Source organism: Bos taurus, chromosome 2 (genome assembly GCF_002263795.3).
Source record: "Bos taurus isolate L1 Dominette 01449 registration number 42190680 breed Hereford chromosome 2, ARS-UCD2.0, whole genome shotgun sequence".
Taxonomy (NCBI): domain Eukaryota; kingdom Metazoa; phylum Chordata; class Mammalia; order Artiodactyla; family Bovidae; genus Bos; species Bos taurus.
Genome location: NC_037329.1, coordinates 23,494,041 through 23,520,589, shown reverse-complemented (window position 1 = coordinate 23,520,589; position 26,549 = coordinate 23,494,041). Strand labels below are relative to the sequence as shown.

Here is a 26,549-nt window from a genome sequence, read left to right as displayed (position 1 = left end):
TAGTAGGAGGTAAGTTCTCCAAGGGTTTGCTCGGATGTACTCAGTACTGTGAACCCTCAGGTAATCTTTGGATTGATTACAAAGCAAAGATTTGGAAAAGGAACAAGTTTTAAGAATTAATAAGATACAACAGAAGCAGTAGTAAGGATGGCAGCTAACTAGTGTGATATGATATCTAAGAGCAGTTTGCAACCAGGACTGATTCCAGTTCTTGGATTTCCTGGAGGTACCCCGTGGAATTCTCATCTCTAATCAAACAGATTCCCAAACAAGTTCCCTGGAGTAGAAAGACAGGGCTCCAGTGTTCATCTAGGTGTATTCTCAACCGTGTACATTTTGTTGAAAACAGGAAGATTTTTTTGGAATTGCTGCTAAGTCGCTTCAGTCGTGTCCAACTCTGTGCGACCCCATAGACGGCAGCCCACCAGGCTCCCCCATCCCTGGGATTCTCCAGGCAAGAACACTGGAGTGGGTTGCCATTTCCTTCTCCAATGCATGAAAGTGAAAAGTGAAAGTGAAGTTGCTCAGTCGTGTCCGACCCTCAGCAACCCCATGGACTGCAGCCTTCCAGACTCCTCCGTCCATGGGATTTTCCAGGCAAGAGTACTGGAGTGGGGTGCCATTGCCTTCTTGGAGTTTCCTTATTCCATCTCTGCTTCCCTTAATACAAATCATTCTTCTCTCGCCTTCCAATATCTGTTTTCCCTTTCTGATACATCGGCCATGTGGATACCAAAGCAAACAAACAAAAACCCCTCCAGATCAGATCATGTCCTTTCTGCTCCAGACACTTTTGATGGTTCCTCTTGCATGGAAAATCCCATGGATGGAGGAGAATGGTGGGCTGCAGTCCATGGGGTCGCTAAGAGTCAGACACGACGCTCAGACATGACGCTCAAACATGAGCGACTTCGCTTTCACTTTTCACTTTCATGCATTGGAGAAGGAAATGGCAACCCACTCCAGTGTTCTTGCCTGGAGAATCCCAGGGACGGGGGAGCCTGGTGGGCTGCCATCTATGGGGTCGCACAGAGTCGGACACGACTGAAGCAACTTAGCAGCAGCAGCAGCAGCTTACTTATAGAGTAAATGCTAACTCCTTAATATGACAGCAGAGAATTCCCTGATGGGTGGTCTAGTGATAAGAACTCTGCACTTCCACTGCAGGGGGCCCAGGTTCCATCCCTGGTGGGAAACTCAGCCCTCACAAGCCCGTCTGTCTAAATAAATAGGTAAGTTTACAAAAAGTAAATAATACAAGAAATAAGGGTTTTTTTTAGTACACATTAAAAAAAAAATGACATTAGCCCTCTCTAAGAAAGTTTACTGTCAATAAAGCTCTTTAACGTCTTCTGCTTTCCATTCACGCAAGCTGTGTGTCAGCTTCATGAGAGGACAGGATGTTCTCCAAATGGGCAATGTGCTTTCCTGCCTCCAGCTGAAATGCATTTCTACCTGCTCCCAGCCTGTCAGAAGCCTGTTGTCCTTAAAATACCCCTCCATAAAAGCTCTTCTTCCCCTCCTCCACTCCTCCCAGGGGGGTTAAAATGTCCCTCTGTTTTCATAGAAGACTGTTTACACCTCTATGGAGCCCTTGAGCTGTGCTATGCTTAATCATGTCATAAAATTAAGAGACAGTTGAGAGCATACCTTCATAAAATTACAGAAATTTAAAAGTTGACAAAGATTTCACAAGCCCAATTTTCTTAATTTTGGCTGCACATCAGAATGACCTGGTGGGCATTATTGACTGGGGGATTTTTGTGAAAACTAATGCCTGTGGCCAGCAATTTGTTATGTAAGTGAATATTAAAACATCTGCAGTCAATAACATTCAGGTAACAGAAGATGCAGCAGCAACAGAACATGTATTAATACATCTCCAGTGGCTTGACCCTACTTCCAAGGATTCTGATTAGTAGTTCCAGATTAGAATCTAGGCATCTGTGTGTGTGTTCAAATATTTATCCCCTGATGTAGCACATCAGTAGACTGACACTGGCATTTAGGGAGCCTTGATCTCCCCTAATCAGAGATTCTCATTACGAGATGATTTTCTTCATCCTCTGGTTATCTGGACACTTTAAATACCTATGGTGATTGGAATTTATAAAAGACACCCTTTCTTCTTTTGCATGGCTCTCTTTTATAGGCCTTCATTGGTTTTAGTTAGAATTTGCTACCTTTTGACTCTGTCCATTGGTTCTAGTATTGTCTGCTGGAGCCATATAAATCGTTTAGTATTGCCTACACTGCAGCCTCCAGATATTTGGAGACAGTTATGATGCCCTTTTAAAACCTTCTTTTATCTAGGATGTAGAACCCTGTCTATCCTTAGTGTCGCAACTTAATTCAGAAGCCATGTCACCATATATATAAAGGGCTTAGTAGATGCCAGAACTGTGCTGCAAATTGAAGAACCCATGGGGATCTTACAGGTGAACTGGGAGGAGATGAACTTGTAAATAAATGCCTTCGGTACAGAGGCAGTGGTTTAAAGTGTGGGCTCTGTAGTCAGACCTGTGTGGGATCCCTCGCTCAGCCACTTGACTAGCTTCCTCTTTCTTCAAGCTCTTTGTACCCTGATTCCTCATTTCTATTAATGGGATGAGAATACTAATATGACCTACTGCAGAGTACCTTAGAGGGAATTAGAGGTTTTCAGTACAATGCTTGGCATACAGTAAGTGTTCACTACATTTTGGCTACAAAAATAAGCTAAGAGCTATAATAATGATAGGAACAAAGAAGATGTATTACGACTTGGAAGGCAAAGTTTATCTGGTACTGAAATATATATTTCTAAATATTTTATTTATTTAGGTATTTATTTGGCTGTGCTAGGCTTAGTTTCAGCATGTGGGATCTAGTTCCCTGACCAGGGATTGAACCCAACATTGGGAGCATGGAATCTTAGCCCTGGACTACCTGGGAAGTCCCTGAAATAAAAATATGGAAATAAAGTTTCCATGTACAAATTAGGTGAATTTGTACATGCTTTTACAAGTACCTAAAACCCACTTAATCCTTATAGAATTAAATACATTTCCTCATGTCCTTCTTAACACTTACTTTAATAATTTAGGTGGCATCTAATTCAGTTAATATAATAATAGGAAAAGTAGTTGCTGTATTAAAAGACTTGGTAAGAATAAGAACCTGAAAAAATTTCAATCAATGAGCACCTTGAGCCAGTAGATGGAAATGAAACATTTTATACATAAGACTCTGGAAAGCTAAGTGTCGGTAGAAGATGAGGAAAATACAGCTTAAGGGAAGGATGTTTTAGATTTGGTTTATTATGAGTTAGTATGTGATATATCTGCCAGAAAAGTTAATGTGATTTTTTTCAAGCCATGATAAGAAAAATTTAGGATCCTGAATGATTGAAGATCGTGCCCTGCTCTCTTTAAAGTTCTAGATCTGTTCTTACTTTTCTCTTACTAATTGGGAGATCGGGCAAGTCAGCTAACATCACTGGAACAAAGTTTCTTCACCTATAAAATAGGGATAATTCCTTCCTAGTCATATTTACTTTGAACTATAAAGATCAAATATAATGAATACAAGTGAGATTGTTGTCACTATAGAGAATTTTGTCACATTCTATTCATATGATTCAAAACCTTTTTTCCTTGATATGACTGATAATATTACTAGTTTTATTAACCATCTGGAATTTTAATTAACTAAAATTTAACTGAAATCTTAGAGATTGTGGCATAGACAGTATTGTTCATCTTGCTTTTACATTCAGTAGAAATATGGACATTAAAGTAGTTGGTGAATGGTGAATTTTTTTTTTTACCTCTTTAGTTTGTATATTCACTGGCAAACCTAACTGTGCATTAAAGTGATGGAGGTATTTTAGAATAAGTGAAAAGCTCGTGAGCATCCAGGGCTAAGGTTAGCTATAGCAAAAGCAGTATGAACTACCTCGTTGAATAGCTTGTGTTTTACTTTTAATGGAAAAGGATACTCCAGGAATATAGGGAAAGAACAGATTGGTAGTTTCTTTTACACTCTTTGCTGCTGGTGGTTTGTGCTTTTTGGGGAGGCAGTAAGAGACTCCTTTTCTGCATCCTCTTTCTCTGTCTCTCAACTGTTATAACAACAAAAATTCATAAATGTGAAGATCAAGAACCTGCAGATTACAGTTCTATCTAATTATCTTTTAAACCCAAACATGAGCATTAGAATCCTTTTACACATGATAGGACAGTTTCCTGTCAGCCCTGACATTTTTCTTGTGTTCTCTGTAGCTACCGAAGAGCCTGGACAGGGAAGGAAAGAGACAGAGGGTGAGAAAGAGAGGGAGAGTCTAAATGACAGTCTTTTGAATAGTGTAAGTTCAATCCCTAAAACAAAAAGCACGATCTTTTTTTCCGCTAAATAATGTGCTCTCCAGCTTCACCTCTCATCCTGAGAGACATGAAAGAGAAAGTAAAAGAGGTGACCCAAATCACAGAGTGCCTTTGATAGGAGAAATTCAGCTGTTTTGAACACTTACAATCAAAGGAAGTGGTTTCCCTAATTACATGAACTATGTGAAATCTCTCAGAATAGCTCTCCCACCCCAGGATTCCTTGCACTTTAGAAGTCTGCATAAAAAGCTCACATGGAGAATGAGATGCAAAGTGTTTGATTCAGATTTTATTAGGCAGAAGAGTGCCCACATCCATCCTGCATTTGCCAGCTGCTCGGGTTGGGACCACTATACCTGGTTTTGATGTAGCTGTCTCTCAGACCTGCAACATTAAGACCTTTGTTCTATCCTTTTCTTGCAAGGAGCACCACTCTTCAGGAGCAGTAGCTATGAAAATATTCAGAAGATTCATCTTCCCATTTTCTCTCTCCACCTGAAATGGATCCATAGCTATGTTTGTGAACTTTGCATGGGAAAACACGATTTCCTGGGTTGGTTGCTGGGTTGTGTTCAAGTGTTAGATTTTATTAAGCTCTTCATTCGATTTTAACATTTTAAATATAATCATTTACCATAAAATTTACATGCAGATTTCCCGCATGTACTCTCAGAATCTAGGCTAGGAATCTGCCAAAACACTTGGCCTAAAGAATAATAGCAATTATGGTGGTATTAAATCTTTTGTATTTTGCTAGTCACTTTGTTATCAAGGCATATAGGATGGTGCAGGTATGTAGAGAAGAGAATTACAGATATCCTGAGTTCTCTTGTTTGAGGAGGTAGGTATCGGTATGAAGCCACCAGAAGACAGAAGCACCCATCTTAATTAAAATGTCAAGTTCTGAAGATTTTTTTTCCCCCTGGAGGAGTAATTTTATATATAAGGGAGATCGTCTAGTAAGCTTGCTGCTGCTGCTGTTGCTAAGTCGCTTCAGTCATGTCCGACTCTGTGCGACCCCATAGACAGCAGCCCACCAGGCTCCATCCCTGGGATTCTCCAGGCAAGAACTCTGGAGTGGGTTGCCATTTCCTTCTCCAATGCATGAAAGTGAAAAGTGAAAGTCAAGTCGCTAGTAAGCTTAAGTAACAGTAAAAAAGGCATGTGTGTGTTTCCTTTTGCCTTTCTTTTCTTTGTTTCAATGAATAAGTATGTTACTATTGTATCTTATATTCTGTTGAAAAGTTGTGGGTCCGAAGAAAGAAATGGGAATCCAGGAACAGAAACAGCAGGAAATTTTATTTTGTCTAGTGTTTAAAGTACTGACTAAATTGTAATCCACATAAAATATCCTAACACTAGGACTGTTGGCTCTTGGGCAGTGAGATTTAAGTAAAAGAAAATAAGAGTACCCTTCAACGAACCAACCTATAAAAATCTATTTAAACAATTACATAGCAATTTCTTTGTACTTTAACAATTCTCATTTATTTCAGAGAAATAGCTTATTTGAAAAGATACATGGGTTGATAAGGATTTGTCATTTTAGGATATTTAAAATCCAAAAGTGTGCATGACTATGACCTGTGGTGTGTTGTGAACTCCTAATTATGGGTGGATAAAATTATGAGACATAGTCTCATCAATATAATAAGAGGAGATTTGAAAGGTGATGAAGGATTGATACTGTGGGAGGTATTTTGCTTAATAGATAGGTTTGCACATAATTGTGAAGAGGTCTGTTATCTGGGAAATCTACTCTAATACTCAAACTGAAAGTTTAATAGCTATTTTAGTCCAACAGTCCTAAACCCCCATTTTAAAAATCAGTAATTTGAAGTTCAGAACTGTTACATTGGGTAGCAGTAAATTGAGTTGTAGGGCCCAGGCCTTTGGTTTGCCAGTTTGGAGCTCTTGTCAGGAGCACACTGTCAAGTTCCTACTGCTTCTGTTATTTTTTTGAATGATTTTAAATTGCCTGCCCTATGCTTGTTACAAGAGAGAAGGTTAAACATACTTAAATGATAGGCATGTGGTAATACTTTAACATTAGCGGTAAAAGGTCATTTTGGTTTTCTTCTTCACAGTATTTCTATCAACTAAGAAGTAGTACCACATAAATCACAATTCAACTCCTTGTTCATGATCAAGACTGTATCTGTGCCGACCCAGAGACTGAGAATTGTAATCGTCATGTAAAATTCCACAACCTCTCTGGAAAATGGGTTCTGTAATCCTTACCATTCAGAAGTCAGCTTCACGGCTGGCTTAAATAACTTCTGTTAAGGTTTAACTTAGATCCCTTGCATTATCCTCAAATGATTATAAATAATATTATTCAGACGGTGCTTTTACCATTTACACAGCACTGTTAATTGTATCATTCCGTATACAAAATGATGAAACGGATTCAGTATGATTCCCCAAGCTATACCTTAGAAACCAGAGCTGAATCTTAGGGTTTTTAGCTCTGGATCCAGTACTCTTTACCTGAGATAGAATCTCAGCTTTGGAAAAGACCTTAATTGACAATATTTTAGATGCCTAGATCTCCTCTGCAAAATTCCTGCCACAGATGGGCATTGAGCATCTGTTTGAATTCTGATTACCACTGCTAGAGAACTCACTGGAACATTCTCAATCCTCCTGGAACCTTCACCTTTGGAAGACTGTGACCATCACAGAATTCTTCTCTGAGTTTTTCTGAGTTTATACCACACGCTAACAGTACATCTTTGGTCAGTCATAAAAAGCATAAAATAACACTGTATAAGAATGTGACTTTTTAAAACATCATTAAAATTATACTCAGAAAACTCTTACCAAATGGCATTTATTAAGCATTTAATTGTCCCCTAATTTGTAATTATAAGTAATATAGTGTCATTTATTGTAGTTTTTTAGTTTTCTGTCAATTTTTTAAAGTTTTTTCTTGCTTTTTGGAATCTCTTTCTAGTTTTAAAGTGACTAGTTCTTACTTAAGTGAAGAACCCAATTGCATATAGAATACTAATAATAGAAAAATAGAGCCCTAAATATTATATTTTATACACCAGTATCATACCTCTTTTTAATGTTTATACTTTTGTCCACTTGCTCACTGTGACCCTGCTATACTTAAAACCAGACATTTCCATGTTATATTTATTTTCTATATTTTACTTTTTATATTAAAAAGGTGATAAATGTTTATTTTTTTATTTTTTTGATAAATGTTTATTTTTAAAAAATCAAATATTATAGCAGTGTAAAAAGTAAAAAAGCAAAAAATTTCTCCTCCTTATAATCCTATTTTATAAAAATTCTCAGCTTATGAATGACTTAACAGATTGATTTTTATTTCCCTCTGCATTTATAACAGTACTAATACTGTTTCCACTTCCCAGGTGGCTCCGAGGTAAAGAATCCGCCTCCCAATGCAGGAGACACGGATTCTATCCCTGGGTCAGGAAGATCCCCTGGAGAAGGAAATGGCAACCCACTCCAGTATTCTTGCCTCGGAAATCCCATGGACAGGGGAGCCTGGCAAGCTGCAGTCCATTGGAGTTGCAAAGAGTTGGACATGACTTAGTGACTAACAGCAATACTCTCTCCGTTCCATGAAAAAATGGATCATCCAAAGAAGAGTAGCATGAGGGAAATTTGTATCTGCCTGTATCTTGACTGTGGTGATGATCACTTGAATACATGTATTATAAATTGTGTAGAACTAAATACACGCACGCATACAAGTGTGTATAAAACTGGTGAAATCTGAATAAGGTTTGTGGATTGGCCCAACCTCAGTTTTCTGGTTATGTTATTGTACTGTAGTTATGCAAGATGTTACCATTAGGGTACACTGTGTAAGAGTGTATGGGATCTCTCTATATTATTTTTTATAGCTGCCTGTGAATCCACAATTATCTTTTTAAAAAGAAGTTTAAAAATTAGATCATGCTGTTTTATATATATCACAAGTTGAATTTTTAACTGTATAAAATTGCCATGTGAGTATGTATAAAGCTACCTCATTCTTTTTAATAACCTTTATACTTTGTACTTAAATAGTATTTATTTGTTTACCTTTCCTTTGTTATACTAAATTATATCCTTGACCAGTGTACAATAAAAATTTACTAAACATGTGAAGAAACATGAAAAACTTCTGAACACTTCTTAGTAAAATGTTCGGCTATGAGAGGCAGGATGTTTAGTGGCTTTCAGTACACATTCAGCTCCAGAGCTTCTCCTTTGTTTTGTTCTTCTAAAGCAACTTGGAATGTATTCACTATTTCCTGATATTGTAGGGATGAGTTGTATGAGTAGCATGGATTCTGATTGAGCTTTCTCCCAGGCAAGCTAGCAAGCTCAGAGCACTGAGGGATAAAGAAAGCTTCACTCTCCTGTCTCCCCCTCACCACAGGTCATCTTTTCTAACTTCCTAATGATGCTTGAAAACTGTGCACACATTGTTTAACAGGAAATATGTAAATGTTGGTTCCTTTGCTGATTTTTATGGAATGGTCCCTCTTGAATTTCAGGGCTTCTTTGTGTAGCTCCAGGACTAAGATTGATGTTTGACGACAAAGTGAAACCTCTGTGGCTTCTGAGGTTCCATTGGTGCCTCTGTCTTCACCCCATCTCTTGTCCTTTCTCCTCTGCTAGATTGAGCTGCTTTTGCTAACTCGGTTACAGCAAGATGTTTCTGAAGGTTTGATCAAGGGTTATCTCTTAAAGCTGTCTTCTTACAGAGGAAAATCTGTAGTTTTTGAGGATTTGTGAACCCCGAGCAACTGTTAAAGATGTGTAGAACTCATCATTTTGTAGGATGGTTATAAAAATTTATAATAATAATGCTAATAACCCATATTTGGGACTTAGTACAGTCCAGTTTTCTTGGTGCTTTATATGCCTGGACTCATTTAATGCCTAACAATAGTAAATCATATTCTAATATTCCTTTTCATTTTACAAAGTGTTTTCACATTTATTTGATTTGTATTAAAACTCTGTGATATGAGATAGAGAAGATTAGGGAGGTATGACAGCTAAATGTGCTGTGAACCCTCTGGAGAAGGTCCTAGGCCACAAAGAGGACATTCACGGAGCAACAGGTGAAATAAGTTTGGTTAATAGTGATGTACTACAGTAATATAAGGTATTAACTGGACTAGGGCTCTACAGGGCCTCTATTTTTTTCTGTGACTCTAAATACTCTAAACAGCTTTTCTCTGAATCTAAAAACTATTCCGAAATAAAAATTTTGAAAGTTTTTATTGTCCCCAATTCCACAGATTCCTAGTGTTTGAAAGGCCAAGTAACTTGCTGAGTGGCACATAGGGGAGTTAGTGAAAAACCAGAACCTAAAACCCTAGTCCTTGCCTTTCTGGTGCTGCCCAGGCCTGTATTTGGCTCAACGCCACCATTCTCCCAACAGTCTTTAGAGCTGGGAGGTAATATCCTTACTTTACAGATGATAGGTCATTGTGATTGATGTTCACTCCTAGAAAAATAACTCAGAAATATTTTTCTGATTGACTTTGAGCCAGTAGTCCTTCCATATTTGAATGGAGGGTGGCATACATTTATTGGGCTCATTTGATTACATTAACACAACAGAAACCTCATCATGATGAAAGACAGCCAGGGCCAGAGGCAACTGTTCTGAAAAAGAATAATGGTGCAGTGTGCTCCTCTGTGACCTCTGACACGGAGATCTGAGAATGGGCAGGAAACAGAAACACAAGAGCAGCCCCACCAAATTCTCATTCTTTCTGCACACGTGGTAATTGTGAGGCTAATGATGGTTAAGCTGGATTCCTTACCCTGAGTGTGGAAAAGAGAAGTAATGTTCACTTTCTTTCAGCTTGGCACTTTATTTTTAAAATAGTAGGGAACTGTAAGATTTGTTTAGAGATTAGAACAACCAGGCTTAACAACTTGTGGCCACCTTTGGTATATTTTGGTCTTTGGATTTAGAGTCTTCCGGCAGCTGTGGTGTTACCTGACTTCGTAGGATGATAGATACCTTCACTCTCTTCCAATGCTGTATTCACTAGACTTTCCCTGGTTTTTTGTAGCTGTTCTGCCCAGACCTGTGTTTTGGCCTCTTGTCTCCTTTGTGAGTTTCACTGTGCTGTTGCTGTCAATCTTTGGATCTGTTTTCCAGAAGTTCATAGTTCTAGCTGGTGTTCTGTGTCTGAGATCAGTTCTGTGTATCTTCTAAACAATTTATCTTTGTTCACTCTAGGAATGATTTATTGAGGTAAACCAGGTGCCCAGCATGTACTTTCCAGGTATATTTGGCCCTCACAGCTGCTTAAGTAGACACTGATTTTCTTATTTTAGAGATGACAGCAAGCTCAGTGATATTGAGGGACTTGCAAGGCCACACAGTTTAGACATGATAAAGTTGAAATTCAGCCCCAGCGTTTCCAGCTCCTAAGTAGTGAGGCCACAGTTTAGCTGCCACAGCACCGCTGTCTAGGCCAGTGCACATTAGGCTCACCTGGGAAGCTTCTAAGGCACACCTGTGCCTGGGTCCCACCCCATATCAGTTTAGTCCGATTTAAGTCAGGAAGTTAGAATTTAAGGGACTTTAGATCATTCATTTGGTCCTTTTTACCTCTAAATTTTGACATTTATCAGTAGGTGAGCTGAGGCCTCGAATCACATAGCCTTTGAGTGTCAGAACCAAGGCTAAATTAGGTCTCTTGATTCTGATTCTAGAGTTCTATCCATACTCATAAAATAAACACGTTAAAGTATTTACTCTGTTATGTATATGTGTAGTCACAGGTGAGTTTGTTTATACTTTGGTAACATACAGAAATGTGTGTGCATGTACATCTGTGTGCATGTATAGAACATGTACATCTATGTGATTTTGAAAATTGACATTCATTTGTGAGAGGGGCTGTACTATGTCATGGTGGAAATCATAGGCTTTACAACCAGACTTCCTGGTTTGAATCTTGGCTTCACTGCTTCTTAGCTAGGCTTGTAATTCCTTTACCTATCTGTGTTCTCCTGTGCATACTCCACATTCCAAGCTACTATCTCTCAAACATGCTGCCCCATGCTGTCTCTGCCAAAGTTCTTGCTATTCCCTTTGCTTGGAACGACAAGCCTTCTCTAGCTATAAATTAAAGCCTAATTCATTTTCCATTGTCTAATTGAAGCTTTCCATTACCCCTAGCTTCACCTAATCTCTATATGGGTCCTCCACGACACTTTCTACTTCTTATTATCATTGTGTTGCATTTTGTTATTATGCACTTTTATTTTTCCCCTGCTATTGTGTGAGCCTTGAAAGTAGGGGTTTATTTTATTTTTATATAACTTAGAATGCCCATGTCTCTTGTTTTCATTCATACCAGAAAATAGCACAGGTATAGATCTAAGGAACTTTATCAGAATGTTCAGGGGAGGTTATATTTAACTGAAAAAGTCAGAATATAACCTATAAAGGGTATTTAATAGAAAAGATCAGAATTCAGAATTAGTTAGGGAAACTTTAACAATAGAATAAAAATCTAGCCAAATATAATGGGATTAAGAAATGAATAAAAAGCAAAGAAACAGAACTTAGTGAAAAGTATTATTTCAAGACATTTTGATGTTTAGAAAAGTAGTTTGAGAAGAGGGTCAAGCAAAGTTGTTTGTTGTGAAACTCAAGCATTTTTTAGGCCTAGAGGGTAGAACTAGAAAGAGAGTGTTCCAGAAAGGATATAATTGATGGATTATACGTCTTGAGTGAAAAGGGGAGATATAAAAAGCACAGGTGGGGGAAAAAAAAGAGCACAGGCGCCATTGTAAGATCTGGGAAGGAAGGATACCTTTTTCTTAGAGACAGAAAGGCAGAAAGTGTAAGGAAGGAATACTGAGGACAGTTATGCCCATTTCTCTGGTGTAGCGCATCCATAGTGATCTGAGACTGAAAAAGGCAAGAGCAGCTAAAGGCCATGAGTAGAGTCAAGGTTTATTGTAGGTAACTCATAAAGATTATCTTGTTTATTACTTAATATCATCATTGTCTGTCTTCCTCTCTAAATTGTAAGCTCTGTGAAGGCAATGGCTTTGCTATCTGGTCCATCACTCTCCTCAACCCCGAAAAAATAGTGCCTGGCACATAAATACTCAGTAAATATTTGTTGAGTGAACAGAAAATGAAGAAGGGAGGAAATTGGAGATACTCGAAATTACTGCTACAGCCTTTTAGCGTTCAATAAATGGAGATGTAAACAGAACTCATTGGATAAGATTGCTGAGGGTGCTCTTTAAAGAAAGCTGACCTAAGAGAATGCCCTTATACACTTTCCTCTTTCCTGCCGCCTCAAGTGTGAATATAATGGCTTAGAACCTCAGGAGTTACCTTGAGGATGTAAACTGGTGCGAAGGACAGTGAGGCAGACTGTATTGATAATTGTGGAGCTTCCATATTGGGCTTCCTGCAGCCCTCATATTTTGAGACAATATGAACTACTTGTTTAACTACTGTTATTTTGGATCTCTCTTTCTTTCAATAGAAAGAAGCCACAATGGGGCTTCTCTTGTGGCTCAGCTTTAAAGAATCCACCTACAATGTAGGAGACCTGGGTTCGATCCCTGGGTTGGGAAGATCCCCTGGAGAAGGGAAAGACTACCCACTCCAGTATTCTGGCCTGGAGAATCCCATGGACTATACAGTCCATGGACAAACAGTCGGACACAACTGAGCGACTTTCACTTTCTTTCAGTAGAACCAGTTGATTAGAGAGGGAAAACTGAAAGGAATTAAGGGACTAGAGACCTTGATAAGATAACTGAAGAGCAGGCTTAAGGTGAATAAGGCTAAAAGGTTAAGGTAAAAAAGGGCCTTCTGAGTTTGAGATGGGTGGGTAATAGAAAGATCTAAGGGATGGTCATGAATTGCTAAAGCAGAATGCTAGTGAAGGCTGCTGGAGGAGAAAAAGTGAAGGAGAGAGTATCTTTGTGCACAGAGAAGTAACCAAGAGATAACCCTTTGATTAGACCAGTGTTTCTTTGAGTTTTCTGATGGGCCACCAGGGACCATCTATGGACCCTGGACTCTTATCTTGAATAGTCCAGTTTGAGATACAATACAAAATACTATTTTATTGTATGGCTTCACTGTCAAAATGATTTAAGGCAGCTAATAAAAATACAAATTATGAGATTTAAAAATTAAAATAGGAAAATGGGGCAAAGGGAAAATCTGGTATAAAAAAAAAACCAAAATGGAAACAAAAATGAAAATAGTATGATAAAAACACACTCATGAGGTTCTTTATTCTTTCTAGATATAGGCAACAAATTTGTGCCTAAGCTTTCTAGCAATCAACTTGAGAAATGTAACATGATAGGTTGTTGAGCAATGGGGATTAAAAACCAACCAGTTCAGGAAAATCACAAATATTCCTTTTACTAAGACCAGATAGATTCAAGGGATTACATCTGATAGAGGGCCTGAAGAACTATGGATGGAGGTTTGTAACATTGTACAGGAGGTGGTAATCAGAATTATCCCCAAGAAAAAGAAATGCAAAAAGGCAAAATGGTTGTCTGAGGAGGCCTTACAAATAGCTGAGAAAAGAAGAGACATAAAAGGCAAAGGAGAAAAGGAAAACATATATCCATCTGAATGCAGAGTTCCAAAGAATAGCAAGGAGAGATAAGAAAGCCTTCCTCAGTGATCAGTGCAAAGAAATAGAAAAAATCAATAGAATGGGAAAGACTAGAGATCTCTTGAAGAAAATTAGAAATACCAAGGGAACATTTCATGCAAAGATGGGCACAATAAAGGACAGAAACGGTATGGACCTAACAGAAGCAGAAGATATTAAGAAGAGGTGGCAAGAATACACAAAAGAACTATACAAAAAAGATCTTCATGACCCAGATAACCACAATGGTGTGATCACTGACCTAGAGCCAGACATCCTGGAATGCAAAGTCAAGGGGGCTTTAGGAAGCATCACTACAGACAAAGCTAGTGGAAGTGATGGAATCCCAGCTGAACTATTTCAAATCCTGAAAGATGATGCTGTGAAAGTGCTGCACTCAATATGCCAGCAAATATGGAGAACTCAGCAGTGGCCACGGGACTGGAAAAGGTCAGTTTTCATTCCAATCCCAAAGGAAGGCAATGCCAAAGAATGTTCAAACTATTGCATAATTACACTCATCTCAGATGCTAGCAAAGTAATGCTCAAAGTTCTCCAAGTGAGGCTTCAACAGACTGGTTCCAAATTGGGAAAGGAGTATGTCAAGGCTATATATTGTCACCCTGCTTATTTAACTTATATGCAGAGTACATCATGCAAAATGCTGGGCTGGATGAAGCATAAGCTGGAATCAAGATTGCCAGGAGAAATATCAATAACCTCAGATGTGGAGATGACACCACCCTTATGGCAGAAAGCAAAGAGGAACCAAAGAGCTTCCTGGTGAAAGTGAAAGAGGACAGTAAAAAAGCTGGCTTAAAACTCAATGTTCAAAAAACGAAGATCACGGCATCTGGTCCCATCACTTCATGGCAAATAGATGGGTAAACAATGGAAACAGTGAGAGACTTTATTTTCTTGGGCTCCAAAATCACTGCAGATGGTGACAGCAGCCATGAAATTAAAAGATGCTTGCTTCTTGGAAGGAAAGCTATGAACAACCTAGACAGCATATTAAAAAGCCGAGATGTTACTTTGCCAACAAAGGTCCGTCTAGTCAAAGCTATGGTTTTTCCAGTGGTCATGTATGGATGTGAGAGTTGGGCTATAAAGAAAACTGAGTGCTGAAGAATTGATGCTTTTGAACTGTGGTGTTGGAGAAGACTCTTGAGAGTCTCTTGGACAGCAAGGAGATCAAGCCAGTCAATCCTAAAGGTGGAAGGACTGATGCTGAAGCTGAAGCTCCAATACTTTAGCCACCTGATGCTAAGGGCTGACTCATTAGAAAAGACCCTGATGCTGGGAAAGATTGAAGGTGGGAGAAGGGGAAGACAGAGGATGAGATAATTGGATGGCATCACCGACCTGATTGACATGAGTTTGAGCAAGCTCTGGAAGTTGGAGATAGACAGGGAAGCCTGGCGTGCTGCAGTCCATGGAGTCGCAAAGAGTCAGACACAATTGAGTGACTTAACTGAACTGAAGATGATTATACTTAAATTATAACTTAATATGATTGAACCTAAAAACATAAAAAATTGTCTTTTGGATCGGAGGAATATAAAGATGTTTTTGAAGAGAGCCATAGTAACCAAGTTTACACAGTACCTCAATATTGGGCTGAAAAGTGAATACATTCAGTCAGGTGGCTCTACCAGTTACTTGAGTATGTTTTTAGAATGATTGGTATTTTTGCATAAATTTAGGTAAAATAACTCCTAAAAATTGAAAAATAAGACATGTCAAGAAAATTGATAAGAATTAGAGGTTTTGACTTGTTTAGTCACTAAGTCATATCCAACTCTTTGCAACCCCATGGACTGCATGCAGCATGCCATCTCCTCTGTCCTCCACTGTCTCCCAAACTTTTCTCTAATTCATGTCCATTGAGTTGGTGATGCTATCTAACCATCTCATCCTCTGCCACCCCCTTCCCCTTTTGCCTTCAATCTTTCCCCAGCATCAGGGTCTTTTCCAATGAGTCAGCTCTTTGCATCAGGGCCACAGTATTGCAGCTTCAGCTTCAGCATGAGTCCTTTGAATGAATATTCAGGATTGATTTCCTTTAGGATTGATTGGTTTGATCTCCTTGCTGTCCAAGGAACTCTCCAGCTATTCAGAGTCTTCTCCACCAACACAGTTCAAAGGCATCAATTCTTCAGCATTCAGCCTTTTTGATGGTTCAACTCTTGCATCTGTACATGACTACTGGCAAAACCATTGCTTTGACTATAGGGACCCTTGTTGGCAAAGTGATGTCTCTGCTTTTTAATATGCTGTCTAGATTTGTCATTGCTTTCCTTCCAAGGAGCAAGGGTGTTTTAATTTCATGGCTGCAGTCACATCCGTGGTGATTTTGGAGCCCAAGAAAATAAAATCTGTCGCTTTTCCTACTTTTTCCCCTTCTGTTTACAATGAAGTGATGCGACCAGATGCCATGATCTTAGTTTTCTGAATGTTGAGTTTTAAGACAGCTTTTTCATTCTCCTCTTTCACCATCAAGAAGCTCTTTAGTTCTTCTTCACTTTTTGCCATTAGAATGGTATCATCTGCATGTCTGAGGATGTTGATATTTCTCCTGGCAGTCTTGATTCCAGCTTGTGATTCATCCAGCTTTAGGCTTCAGTTCACTTCAGTTCAGTTCAGTCGCTCGGTCGTGTCTGACTCTTTGCAACCCCATGAACCGCAGCACGCCAGGCCTCCCTGTCCGTCACTAACTGCCAGAGTCTAGGCTTAGGAAAACCTATAATGTAGTGTAATATGAAAATTAGCCTTCAGATGTTATCTTTTACTATCTCTAATGAACACAAAGAAGGACTTAGATTTCAGCATGAAGGTTAGTGACAAGAAAGATTGTGGTGGTGATGGTGGTGATGGTTATTAATATGGGAGAGTTTGCCTAAATGGAGGCTATCTCTTCTTTAAACCTTTAAGGGAGAAATCATCTTAAGAGTCTGTGATTCCAGGTTATTTTTTTACCATATATTTGTTGGGGTTTGGTGCTTTTTTGTCACTCAATAGTCTGACAGATATCACACACATGCCTTTGTCATTAATTATTGTTTGAGTATGCTGACAGAACCCAGAAATAGTGAAATCATTAAATGGAAGAATCCAGGTATTCAAGATGCTGTCTAATTGGAGTCTACAAGATGTGAAAGGACTTTTCAGACTATTTAAAAATTAAGTTTGCCTGAATTCTTCTAAATGATTTTGCAGATTTCTATAATAAATGTAGCAAACATTTCTCTAATGGGATATAAATAATCAAACTCTGTTGCACTGTAGAGTAATATTATAAAGCACTTAACTAATCAGATTGTGAGAGTTGCTCAAAATTCCTAACCATGTAATTTTTGCATAGAGAGAGGGTGCTTCATGCTGTGCAATTAACTGGTTTTATTAACTATAAATTTGGTCGTTTCTTGCTGGCCTGATGGCCTAGTGAGAATTAGATCTTGGTTCTTGACTTGATCTTGCCCAGTTGAGTGTCAGGAAGGCTTGAAAATCTTACAGTGGAGGTAGTGGCTGAGGCCCTAAGGGGAGTTGATGAAGAGTTGTTTCTCACGTTTCTGTAACTAACTAGAGAGTTTTGGTATTTTTTTAGGTCTATTATAATTTTAAGATGTTCTATAAACTAATATCCCATTCTGTATTCAAATTAGGTTTGTAAAGTAAAGTGGGAGGGTTTAGTGATTATAAACAGAACTTTGACATAAGACAATCTGTGTTAAAAACATGGCTTTGCCATTTTTTGTGCTCTTAGGCAAGTTTTAAAATTTCTCTGCAATAGTAGAAGGCTCTGACTCATGATTTGCTTTGAGGCTTTAAAAGGTCAGTCTACCAATTGCATATATCATCACCAGACAGAATGATGTTTGCATTACTCACCTTTCTGAAATTTGATTATTTTCATCAGGTTCTTTAACTACCTGTTCCATTTCTTCCTTTAATTTCTTCATAGTACATATATTTAAAATACAGATAAATAAATACCTCTGCTCAAAAAAAGCATGCAAGTGTTTTAGAATTATATTTATATAATATTTTGGTTCTCTAAATTAATCTGGGCTTCCCTGGTAGCTCAGACAGTAAAGAATTCACCTACGATGTGGGAGACCTGGGTTTAATCCCTGGATTGGGAAGATCCTCTGGAGGAGGGCATGGCAACCCACCCCAGTATTCTGGCCTGGAGAACTCCATGGACAGAAGAGCCTGGGGGGCTTTGATTAATCTAAGCCATTAAATAACATTAGCAAATGTGTTCACAGCAAATGTAAAATACTTCAGAATAAAAAAGCAAGATCACAAAATGAAATAAAAACAAATGGATGGTAACTACCCTGTTGGTCCAGAGATTAGGAATTCTCCTGCCAGTGCAGGGGACATCCCTGGTCCAGGAAGAATCCCACATGCCGTGGAGCAACTAAGCCCGTGAGCCACAACTACTGACCCCACAAGCCTGGAGCCTGTGCTCCGCAACAAGAGAAGCCACTGCAACGGAAAGTCCATGCACCACAGCTAAAGAGTAGCTGCTGTTCACCGCAATAGAGAAGCCCACACACAGCAATGAAGACCCAGTACAGCCAAAATACAAACAGGAGCTTCTGTAGTGGTTGAGTGGCTAAGATTCCCAATGCAGAAGGCCCAGTTTTGATCCCTGGTCAGGGAATGAGGTCCCCACATGCTGCAACTAAGACCGGGAGCAGCCAAATAAATAAAATATTTTGACAAAATATTAGAAGACTAATATAAAATATTATTTTTTAAAGCTGTCTATATGAATTGTTTGGCACAGTAGACACTCGGTGTGTACTAGCTGTTTTTGTATAGAAGTCTGCAAACTGGAATCTCTTTGAGCAAAGGCAGCTTTTGATAAAAAAAAGTATTTAGATGAAAGGACTCATATTTTTATTGTATTTTTTTAAAGGGGGTGGGTAAAGAATCCACCTGCAATACAGGGAATTCAGGAGATGTGGGTTCCATACCTGGGTGGGGAAGATCACCTGGAAGAGGGCATGGGAACCCACTCCAGCATTCTTGCCAGGAGAATCCCATGGACAGAAGAGCCTGGAGCGTAGAGTCCATCGGGTCACACGAAAAGTCAGACACAACTGAGCAACTGAGCACAACACAGCTCAGATAAACGTGGAAAGTCAAATATGATAAATACATGAAGCTAACTAAGACAATTATGAAAGTGGAATTATGAAAGTGGAATCCAACGTGGAAGAAATCTGATCTCTGCTCATAAGCTTGACTTGACTCTGAATGATAAACTGGTTAAAAAGGAAAAGGAAGACCTTCAGAGAAAGAAATTATCATTGGTTAAATACCTGGAATTTCTAGATACTAGGGTAGGATTTCTGTTCTCCCTTAAGGAGATTGGAGCCCAGAGAGTTTAAATCGTTTCCCCTAAGTCACTCAGCTTATAGGAGGCATAGCCAAGACTCCTGCCTCCAGCCTGTTTGACTCCAGAGGGTATCCTAATACACCACAGTTAATGACCTCAGTTCAGTTTATCACATATCTATTGCGGATCCACTCTGAGTAAAGCAACTGTTAGAAATACATCAAGTTAGGTGTATTTTTTTGTTTTGTTTGTTTGTTTTTTATAGAAATGGATAGAAATTTAAAGCATGAAGGAATCTGGAAGATAATTTTGTCCAGCAAAAAATAATTTTCTAGGAGGAAACAAGGTTCAGAGTAACCAGGTGGCTCCAGGGCCATCCATTTTGGAATTAGAATTTAAATTTCCACTGACCTAGTTTTGATTACATTATATTGTGTTTTATTATTTTTTTAAAAGCCTAGCCCTTCATTAATTCATACTTCAAGTCTTATTCAAGTGCTTTCTTTGGGGAGGTTTTCTGTGTAATTTTAGCCCCAAGTGATCTCTTTGACCAAGTTATATAAGTTGTTTAGTGGAAAATTGAGTGCTTGAATGTGCTTTTGTTATCCAAACTGAATACAGGTTTACAATATATCTGACTTTTTCATGTCATCACAGTGACCTTCTGTTGTTGAGCATGAAGAATCTAAAATCTCTCAGTCTTTTATACCTTGGGATATCTCTTACATCCCTGTCCTTAAATCTTCAGTATTTATTTCATTCAGTTTTAGCCAGCCTTCCATCCTGCCAGGTTAGTCTGTCCTTAGTTGGGTATATACTTAACTGGAGAGCAGCCTGATCCCTGGAACGGAGCCCAGGCAGCTGTCCTGGTAGCTGCACGTGGTAAGTCTCCTGCAACCCACCAGGAAAACCATTGAGCAATAAAGACTTCCCAGCACCAGTGACGTTTGTAATGCATCCTGCATGACTCCATCTCGGCTGTTCACGAAGACTGAGCAGAATGATTAGTTTATTTTTCCTTCTTAGTATTTCTAGCCATTTTTCTTCCAAAGAAACGTCTTCATGACATCATACGTCATGAGGAATATAGGCTGTATTATATTATGGAACCTGAATTCAGTTTGTTTATCCTTCTTTATTTCCCTGAATACCTAAAGGGCAGCATTTGAAAGAAAACCTACAGAGCTGAGAGATTTGCTGCTTGTTGTGTGCCTGTGTTATTGAATGGGTCTCATTAAGCCTAAAAGTGACTCAAAGAGCACGACCTGGGTAGGACTCTGGTGATTCAATACAGAATTGAAAATCATCCTCGCCTATTTTTAATGTTGTTCTATAGCACTGAGTTTTTAGAAGTGGGAGCTGGTTTTCCATCTTGTGAGAATTAAGTTTTTATTTTAGGAAAATGCCCCTAAAATAGTATTCTTGGAGTAAAAATGTAAATGAAGTAAACAGCTTTTTTTTTTTTTGACACTGGTTCTTGTCATCTGACACGTGTAAATCTTCTGATTACTTAGAGAGTGCATTCTGCCTCAATTATCTTTATAATCAGAGCCTGAAACAGAACAGAATGTCTACCTACTTCTTGCCTGAAAAAGCAAGATGTTTTGACCTTATACACTACTGTTTTAGGGTTTTGGGGTTTTTTTTTGGCTGCACTGAGTCTTCATTGTGCCATGGGCTTGCTCTTGTGGTGTAAGGGCTTCTCATTGTGGTGGTTTTTCTTGTTGCAGAGCACAGGCGCTAGAGCTCGGGTCAGTAATTATGGCTCACAGACTTAGTTGTTCCATGGCTTGTGGGATCTTCCCAGACCAGGGATCAAACCTGGGTCCCCTGCATTGGCTGGAGATTTCTTAACCACTGGTCCACCAGAGAAGTCCCTGTTTTTGGAGTTTTTAAATCAAGTATTTCCCCTTGTGCGTTACATTCTACTGCTAAGTACAATAGCTCTGAGCTCTGTGGGGATAACGGTAAGAGGTATGCTGTACTGAGAAGACCAAGGGCATTGTCTTTTCAAACCCATCCTGTTCTTTAGAAGCCTGGTTCAGTTTAGAGTTTCGTGATGTTGGCCCAAGCCTAGGAAGAGGGCTGTCTTAGTCCATTCAGGATGCTGGAACAGAATACTGAAGATAGGATGACTTATAAACAACCAACACACTCATAAGTTCTGGAGATTGGGAAGTCCGAGATCAAGTTGTTAGCAGAGTCCATTTCTGGTGAGAACCTACTTCCTGATTCACAGTTGGCCATCTTTGTGTGGTGTCCTCATGTGGCAGAAGGAGGGGGCGAAGGAGCTCTTTTATAAGGGTGCTGATTCCATTCATGAGGCTCTACCCTCATCATCTTTTACCGGTCCCACCTCCTTATACCATCGCTTTGGGGATCAGGTTTCAACATATGGATTTTAGGGGAACACATTCAGCCTATGCAAAAAGCGTGTGTGAAATGTAGCCCCACTACTAAGAATCAGGGCTCCATTTTTCAGTGTGTGGTAGAGGAGTGTCTGCTACAGTGGGTAGGGTGTGGGGAAGGTGTGGACTCGATAAGAAGCTGGCTTACTTGCAGAGGTGATTTGGAAATATAAATGATACAATGCCTTGGGTAGAAAGCTGGAAGCAGAAGGTTTAAGATTAAGCAAGCTTCTCCACTCTATATCTGAAAAAGTTGAATAAGGGCATGCTTGGAGAATAGACAAGCAAGGAAGGGCTCTCAAGAAATTTTGCCCATTTGATTGTCATGGACTGCAAGAGGCAACTTGTAGCTATCCAAGGCTTTATCCTGAAAGCTCACATCAACAAAGGGCTCGTGAACACAAATTTCAATGTGGCTTCTACTGTAGTTGTATAATTGATTGACTGGCATTCTTATGAAATAATAGCCTGAAGTAACCCTTATGCATGTAAAAGAACAGAATGAATATTGAAGCAAATCCACACCCACAGGCACTTTACTCTTCTCACTGCCCTGTTCAGAGTAAACATTTACCTTACATGAACTCTTACCATGGCAGTTATTTAAACACACTTAATATCATTATTGTCAAATACAATTTGTTCATCCACCCTTCAAATGCTGTTGAGCTTCTGCTGTATAAAGCATGTGATCTTTCGCCCTCGTGTGGTTTTATACTAGACAAGGTGCAAGTCAAGCAAGGCTTCTCTGAAGAGCTACGAGAACAAATGTCAGAAGGGAGAGGAAGACCATTTAATAAAACACTGAACCAGAGTCTGAGTAGGTATACTCAGTGTCCAGACTTTTGTCTCACGGCCTCTCAGAGTTTATGGACTTCTTCAGCAATAACCCAGGAGATGTTTGTTCTGGTTGCATGTCAGGAGAAACTCATAGCTCAGAGATTAACTAAACTAGTCCGTATATACCTAGGGTAGTTCTGGGGAGGTAAGTAAAGAATTTTACCTCTTTCTGATCCAATCCTAGGGAAAATCAAAATTTCCATGCAAAATAATATTTTAAATGTTATATTTATATGCTCTAGTCATACATATTATGGATAACATGCATGTACTGTTTTTTCCAATTAAAAATTATAGAGGCTATTGTAAAGAATTTGGGAAATATGTGGAAATTTTAAATCAGTTATGATTCTTTTTACTACCTAGTGTGTGCTCAGTTTCTTCTGTCATGTCTGATTCTTTGCAACCGTATGGACTGTAGCCCACTGGGCTCCTCTGTCCATGGAAGTCTTTAGGCAAGAATACTGGAGTGGGTTGCCATGCCCTCCTGCAAGGGATCTTCCCCACCCAGGGACTGAACCCACGTCTCCTGCATTGCAGGCAGATTCTTTACCCACTGAGCCACCTGAGAAGCCCTTTGCTACCTAGAGATAAACACAAATAATATATTTTATTTCCTCCCCATCTCCTTCCTTTTATGTGTAATTTTAATTTTTTTTTTAAATGTGGGCTCTTATCTTCTTAAATTTGGGGGAATGGCTATTCCCCTTTAAATTATTGGGGAATGGCTACGCATTCCAGTATTCTTGCCTGGAGAATCCCATGGACAGAGGAGCCTGGCCGGCTACATAGTCCATGGGGTCGCAAAGAGTCAGACATGACTGAGTGACTTATACTTTCACTTTCTGTATTTTCTAAGTACATCCATGTTTCTGCAAATGACAATATTTTGTTCTTTTTATGGCTGAGTAATATTCCATTGTAGTTACGTACCAAATCTTCTTAGTTTTAATAGTATAAAAAATATTTAAATATTTTGGCACAATAGAGCATTATTTCAGCCTTCATTGTTAATATGTTTCCTTTTTAACATAAAACTGAACTTTTTCAAGCCATTAATCCATTATTTTGATGTGTAAGCCATTTGCTAGAGTATCCCAGAATTTAAATCTGGAAAACAATGGGAAAACAACAACTGAAGGAAAAATTATTTGCTGCATACTTACTTCAGCAATTTCCACTGATGAACTATTGACAAGCAGGTGCCTATAGAGGCAAATCTCTATAATACATCCACCTGCATTCAGATACCGGCTACTATAAGCACAGGCTTTAATAATTCAATCAGTCCCAGGTATTTCTGTTGGAGCTTGTTTGAATTGCTAACAGGTATCATGATTTCCATTTATTGCAAATATCACTTATTTATTTAATCTATCTCTACTTATTATTAGCCCCTTTCCATGAAGCTCGTACAACATTCTAAAGTAGCATGTTGTTTTCGAGATGTTAAATCAAATTCTTAGTTTATTAAATTGGAACCTAAAGCCTTATTCCATAAAAACATCTTTTGCTTGCAAATCATACTGCAAGAGTTTTTCATAACTGTAAAAAATTAAAACATGAGCACAACAAAGGAATACAAGATAATAGTTGTTCTGTTATTAGCATATACCTACTCAAGACCATTTAGACATGCTTACCAATACCTGAAAAGATAAATTCTCTCTCCAAGATATAATTTGTTAGTATCTTAAATGTAAGCATGAAAGCTAGCTGAAACACTGAAAATTCCATGTCATGCTGAATTATAAAATCATTGTCCAAGGATTCAGAATATTCTTGTATTTATTCTTATTGATGAAAACATTTTTAATGGCTTCGAGATTTAGATGTTCTGAAGAATATATCAAAATGTGCCAAAGGATAACACTCCCTGATTTTGACCGATACTGGTTCCAACATTAATGTGTCCTCTCACATTGAACTCTCATGCTTTACTCACAAAGAGTTGATCTGCCACTGAAAAACAGAGGGCTTATGATTTCCAAACTTCACATGAACTCTATTTTTACAACAAAGGTCATTTATGCTGACCTTTGAAATAGAGTTGCCATATGGATGAATAATTGTATTTATTGTCCAATTAGTGTATTTTCTTTCTACTTGGAAAACTAAATTATGAGAACGTTGTTTGATGAATACAGAATCTCTACACACAGTGAACACTCAGTAATTGTTAAGGAATTATTTCTATAGCCCCCTTCAACACTTAGTAAAACAAATTGTCAAATCAACCTTGATAAAATGAATGTCTCATCCAGTCACTGATAACGCTCCTTTCTCTTGTTCCCATATTGACCCTGTGTCAACCCATAACCTCTGTTTTCTGTCTACTCAAACTACCTTCAAAGCAAGTTTCACACATTTTTAATGAAAAATCATCTCCTCCTGGGTGTCCCAGGTGGTGCTAGTAGTAACGAACCTGCCTGCCAGTGCGGGAGACATAAAGACGTAGGTTCAATTCCTGGGTCGGGAAGATCCTCTGGAGGAGGGCGTGGCAACTAAGTCCAGTATTCTTGCCTGAAGAATCCCATGGACAGAGGGGTAAGAATACTGGAATGGGTAGCCATTCCCTTTTCCAGGGGATCTTCCCAGGCTAGGGATCAAACCCAGGTCTCCTGAATTGCAGGCAGACTCTTTACTGTCTGAGCCAATTTTGTCATAACTGTTCTTCCAACCAATAGAAATTTAGTCGTGTTGCAGTCTGCCAGTGGGGATACTATGCAGAAAAAAAAAATCTGTTTGACTTTAAGGAAGAAGGCCTTTACTTAAATATGGCATCTCCCCGCTTTAATCATCCCCCTCTGCCGTCAGTCATGTTGGCTTTCTAGTAAGCACTTCTGCTGCTGCCAGTTCAACCCCATTTCTTTAAAAAATTTTTCAGAAACTTTCAATATAAATTCTTAATCTATCAAGAAGACTGTCAAAGACACTGTTTTATTAGTATCACATGCTTGTTGAACACATACACATCTTTGTAAAGTATGTAAAAGAAAATTGAATATAAAATCTATTTTATGAGACTTTCATAAATGTGAAATTTTATGCAATTTTGTATTTGATTTTTGTATAGGCAGAAATACTCAGCGTCCTCAGTCACAGAAACATCATCCAGTTTTATGGAGTAATTCTCGAACCTCCCAACTATGGTATTGTCACAGGTAGGAACTCCATTTGACTTTTTTCTTTCCCCATTTACCTGGCTTTAGATTCTTTAATATGCTCAAATGCTAATATTACCTTCTGACATGAATTGTGTGCGACTGTCAGATGTCACTTTTGTTGCTATAAAGCATTAATAAAACTGATTATATCAATATAATTAAGAATGGTGTTTCCACTTCTACCCATGTTTAATTGTGCTAATTATATCTGTGTAAATGCTATTTAAATGCACTCACAGCTGCAATACCAATATTTAAAGGTGCCGTTTAACTAAAATTTCATTTAATTAGTTGAAATGAGCGATGTTTTTTGTAACTCTGTGACCTTTTACAAATTAAGATTTCTTGAGCTACTCATGTTGTAATTCTTCACAAGGCATTTTAATTCCATTAGAGCATTCTTTCTTCAAGGTCTCTGATGTGAGAATAATATTTTTCAGGTTTGGTCATCTGGGTTAGTAATGACCTTGATCTAAATTATCGCATAATATGGAACAGCCATTTATAACTGATGGAAATACCCTTTCCAAAATCGAGCACACAGAAAATTTTGCCATATAAAAATACAGAAAGGCACCTGTTTATATTACTTTATACTTCGGCCACCTCATGCGAAGAGTTGACTCATTGGAAAAGACTCTGATGCTGGGAGCGATTGGGGGCAGGAGGAGAAGGGGATGACAGAGGATGAGATGGCTGGATGGCATCACCGACTCGATGGACGTGAGTTTGAGTGAACTCCGGGAGTTGGTGATGGACCGGGAGACCTG

At 38.7% G+C, this 26,549-nt stretch overlaps 1 protein-coding gene across 4 annotated transcripts in view; it reads left to right on the top strand.

The window, feature by feature from the left end:
• The window catches only part of MAP3K20 (mitogen-activated protein kinase kinase kinase 20), a 166,783-nt gene that overhangs the window by 50,796 nt on the left and 89,438 nt on the right, over positions 1–26,549 (top strand). For all 4 annotated transcript variants that reach the window (XM_010801894.4, XM_005202331.5, NM_001205493.1 and 1 more), the window contains exon 3: positions 25,689–25,776. In XM_010801894.4, coding sequence (XP_010800196.1) covers positions 25,689–25,776 — 88 coding nt within the window. The remainder of the gene's footprint in view (positions 1–25,688; positions 25,777–26,549) is intronic.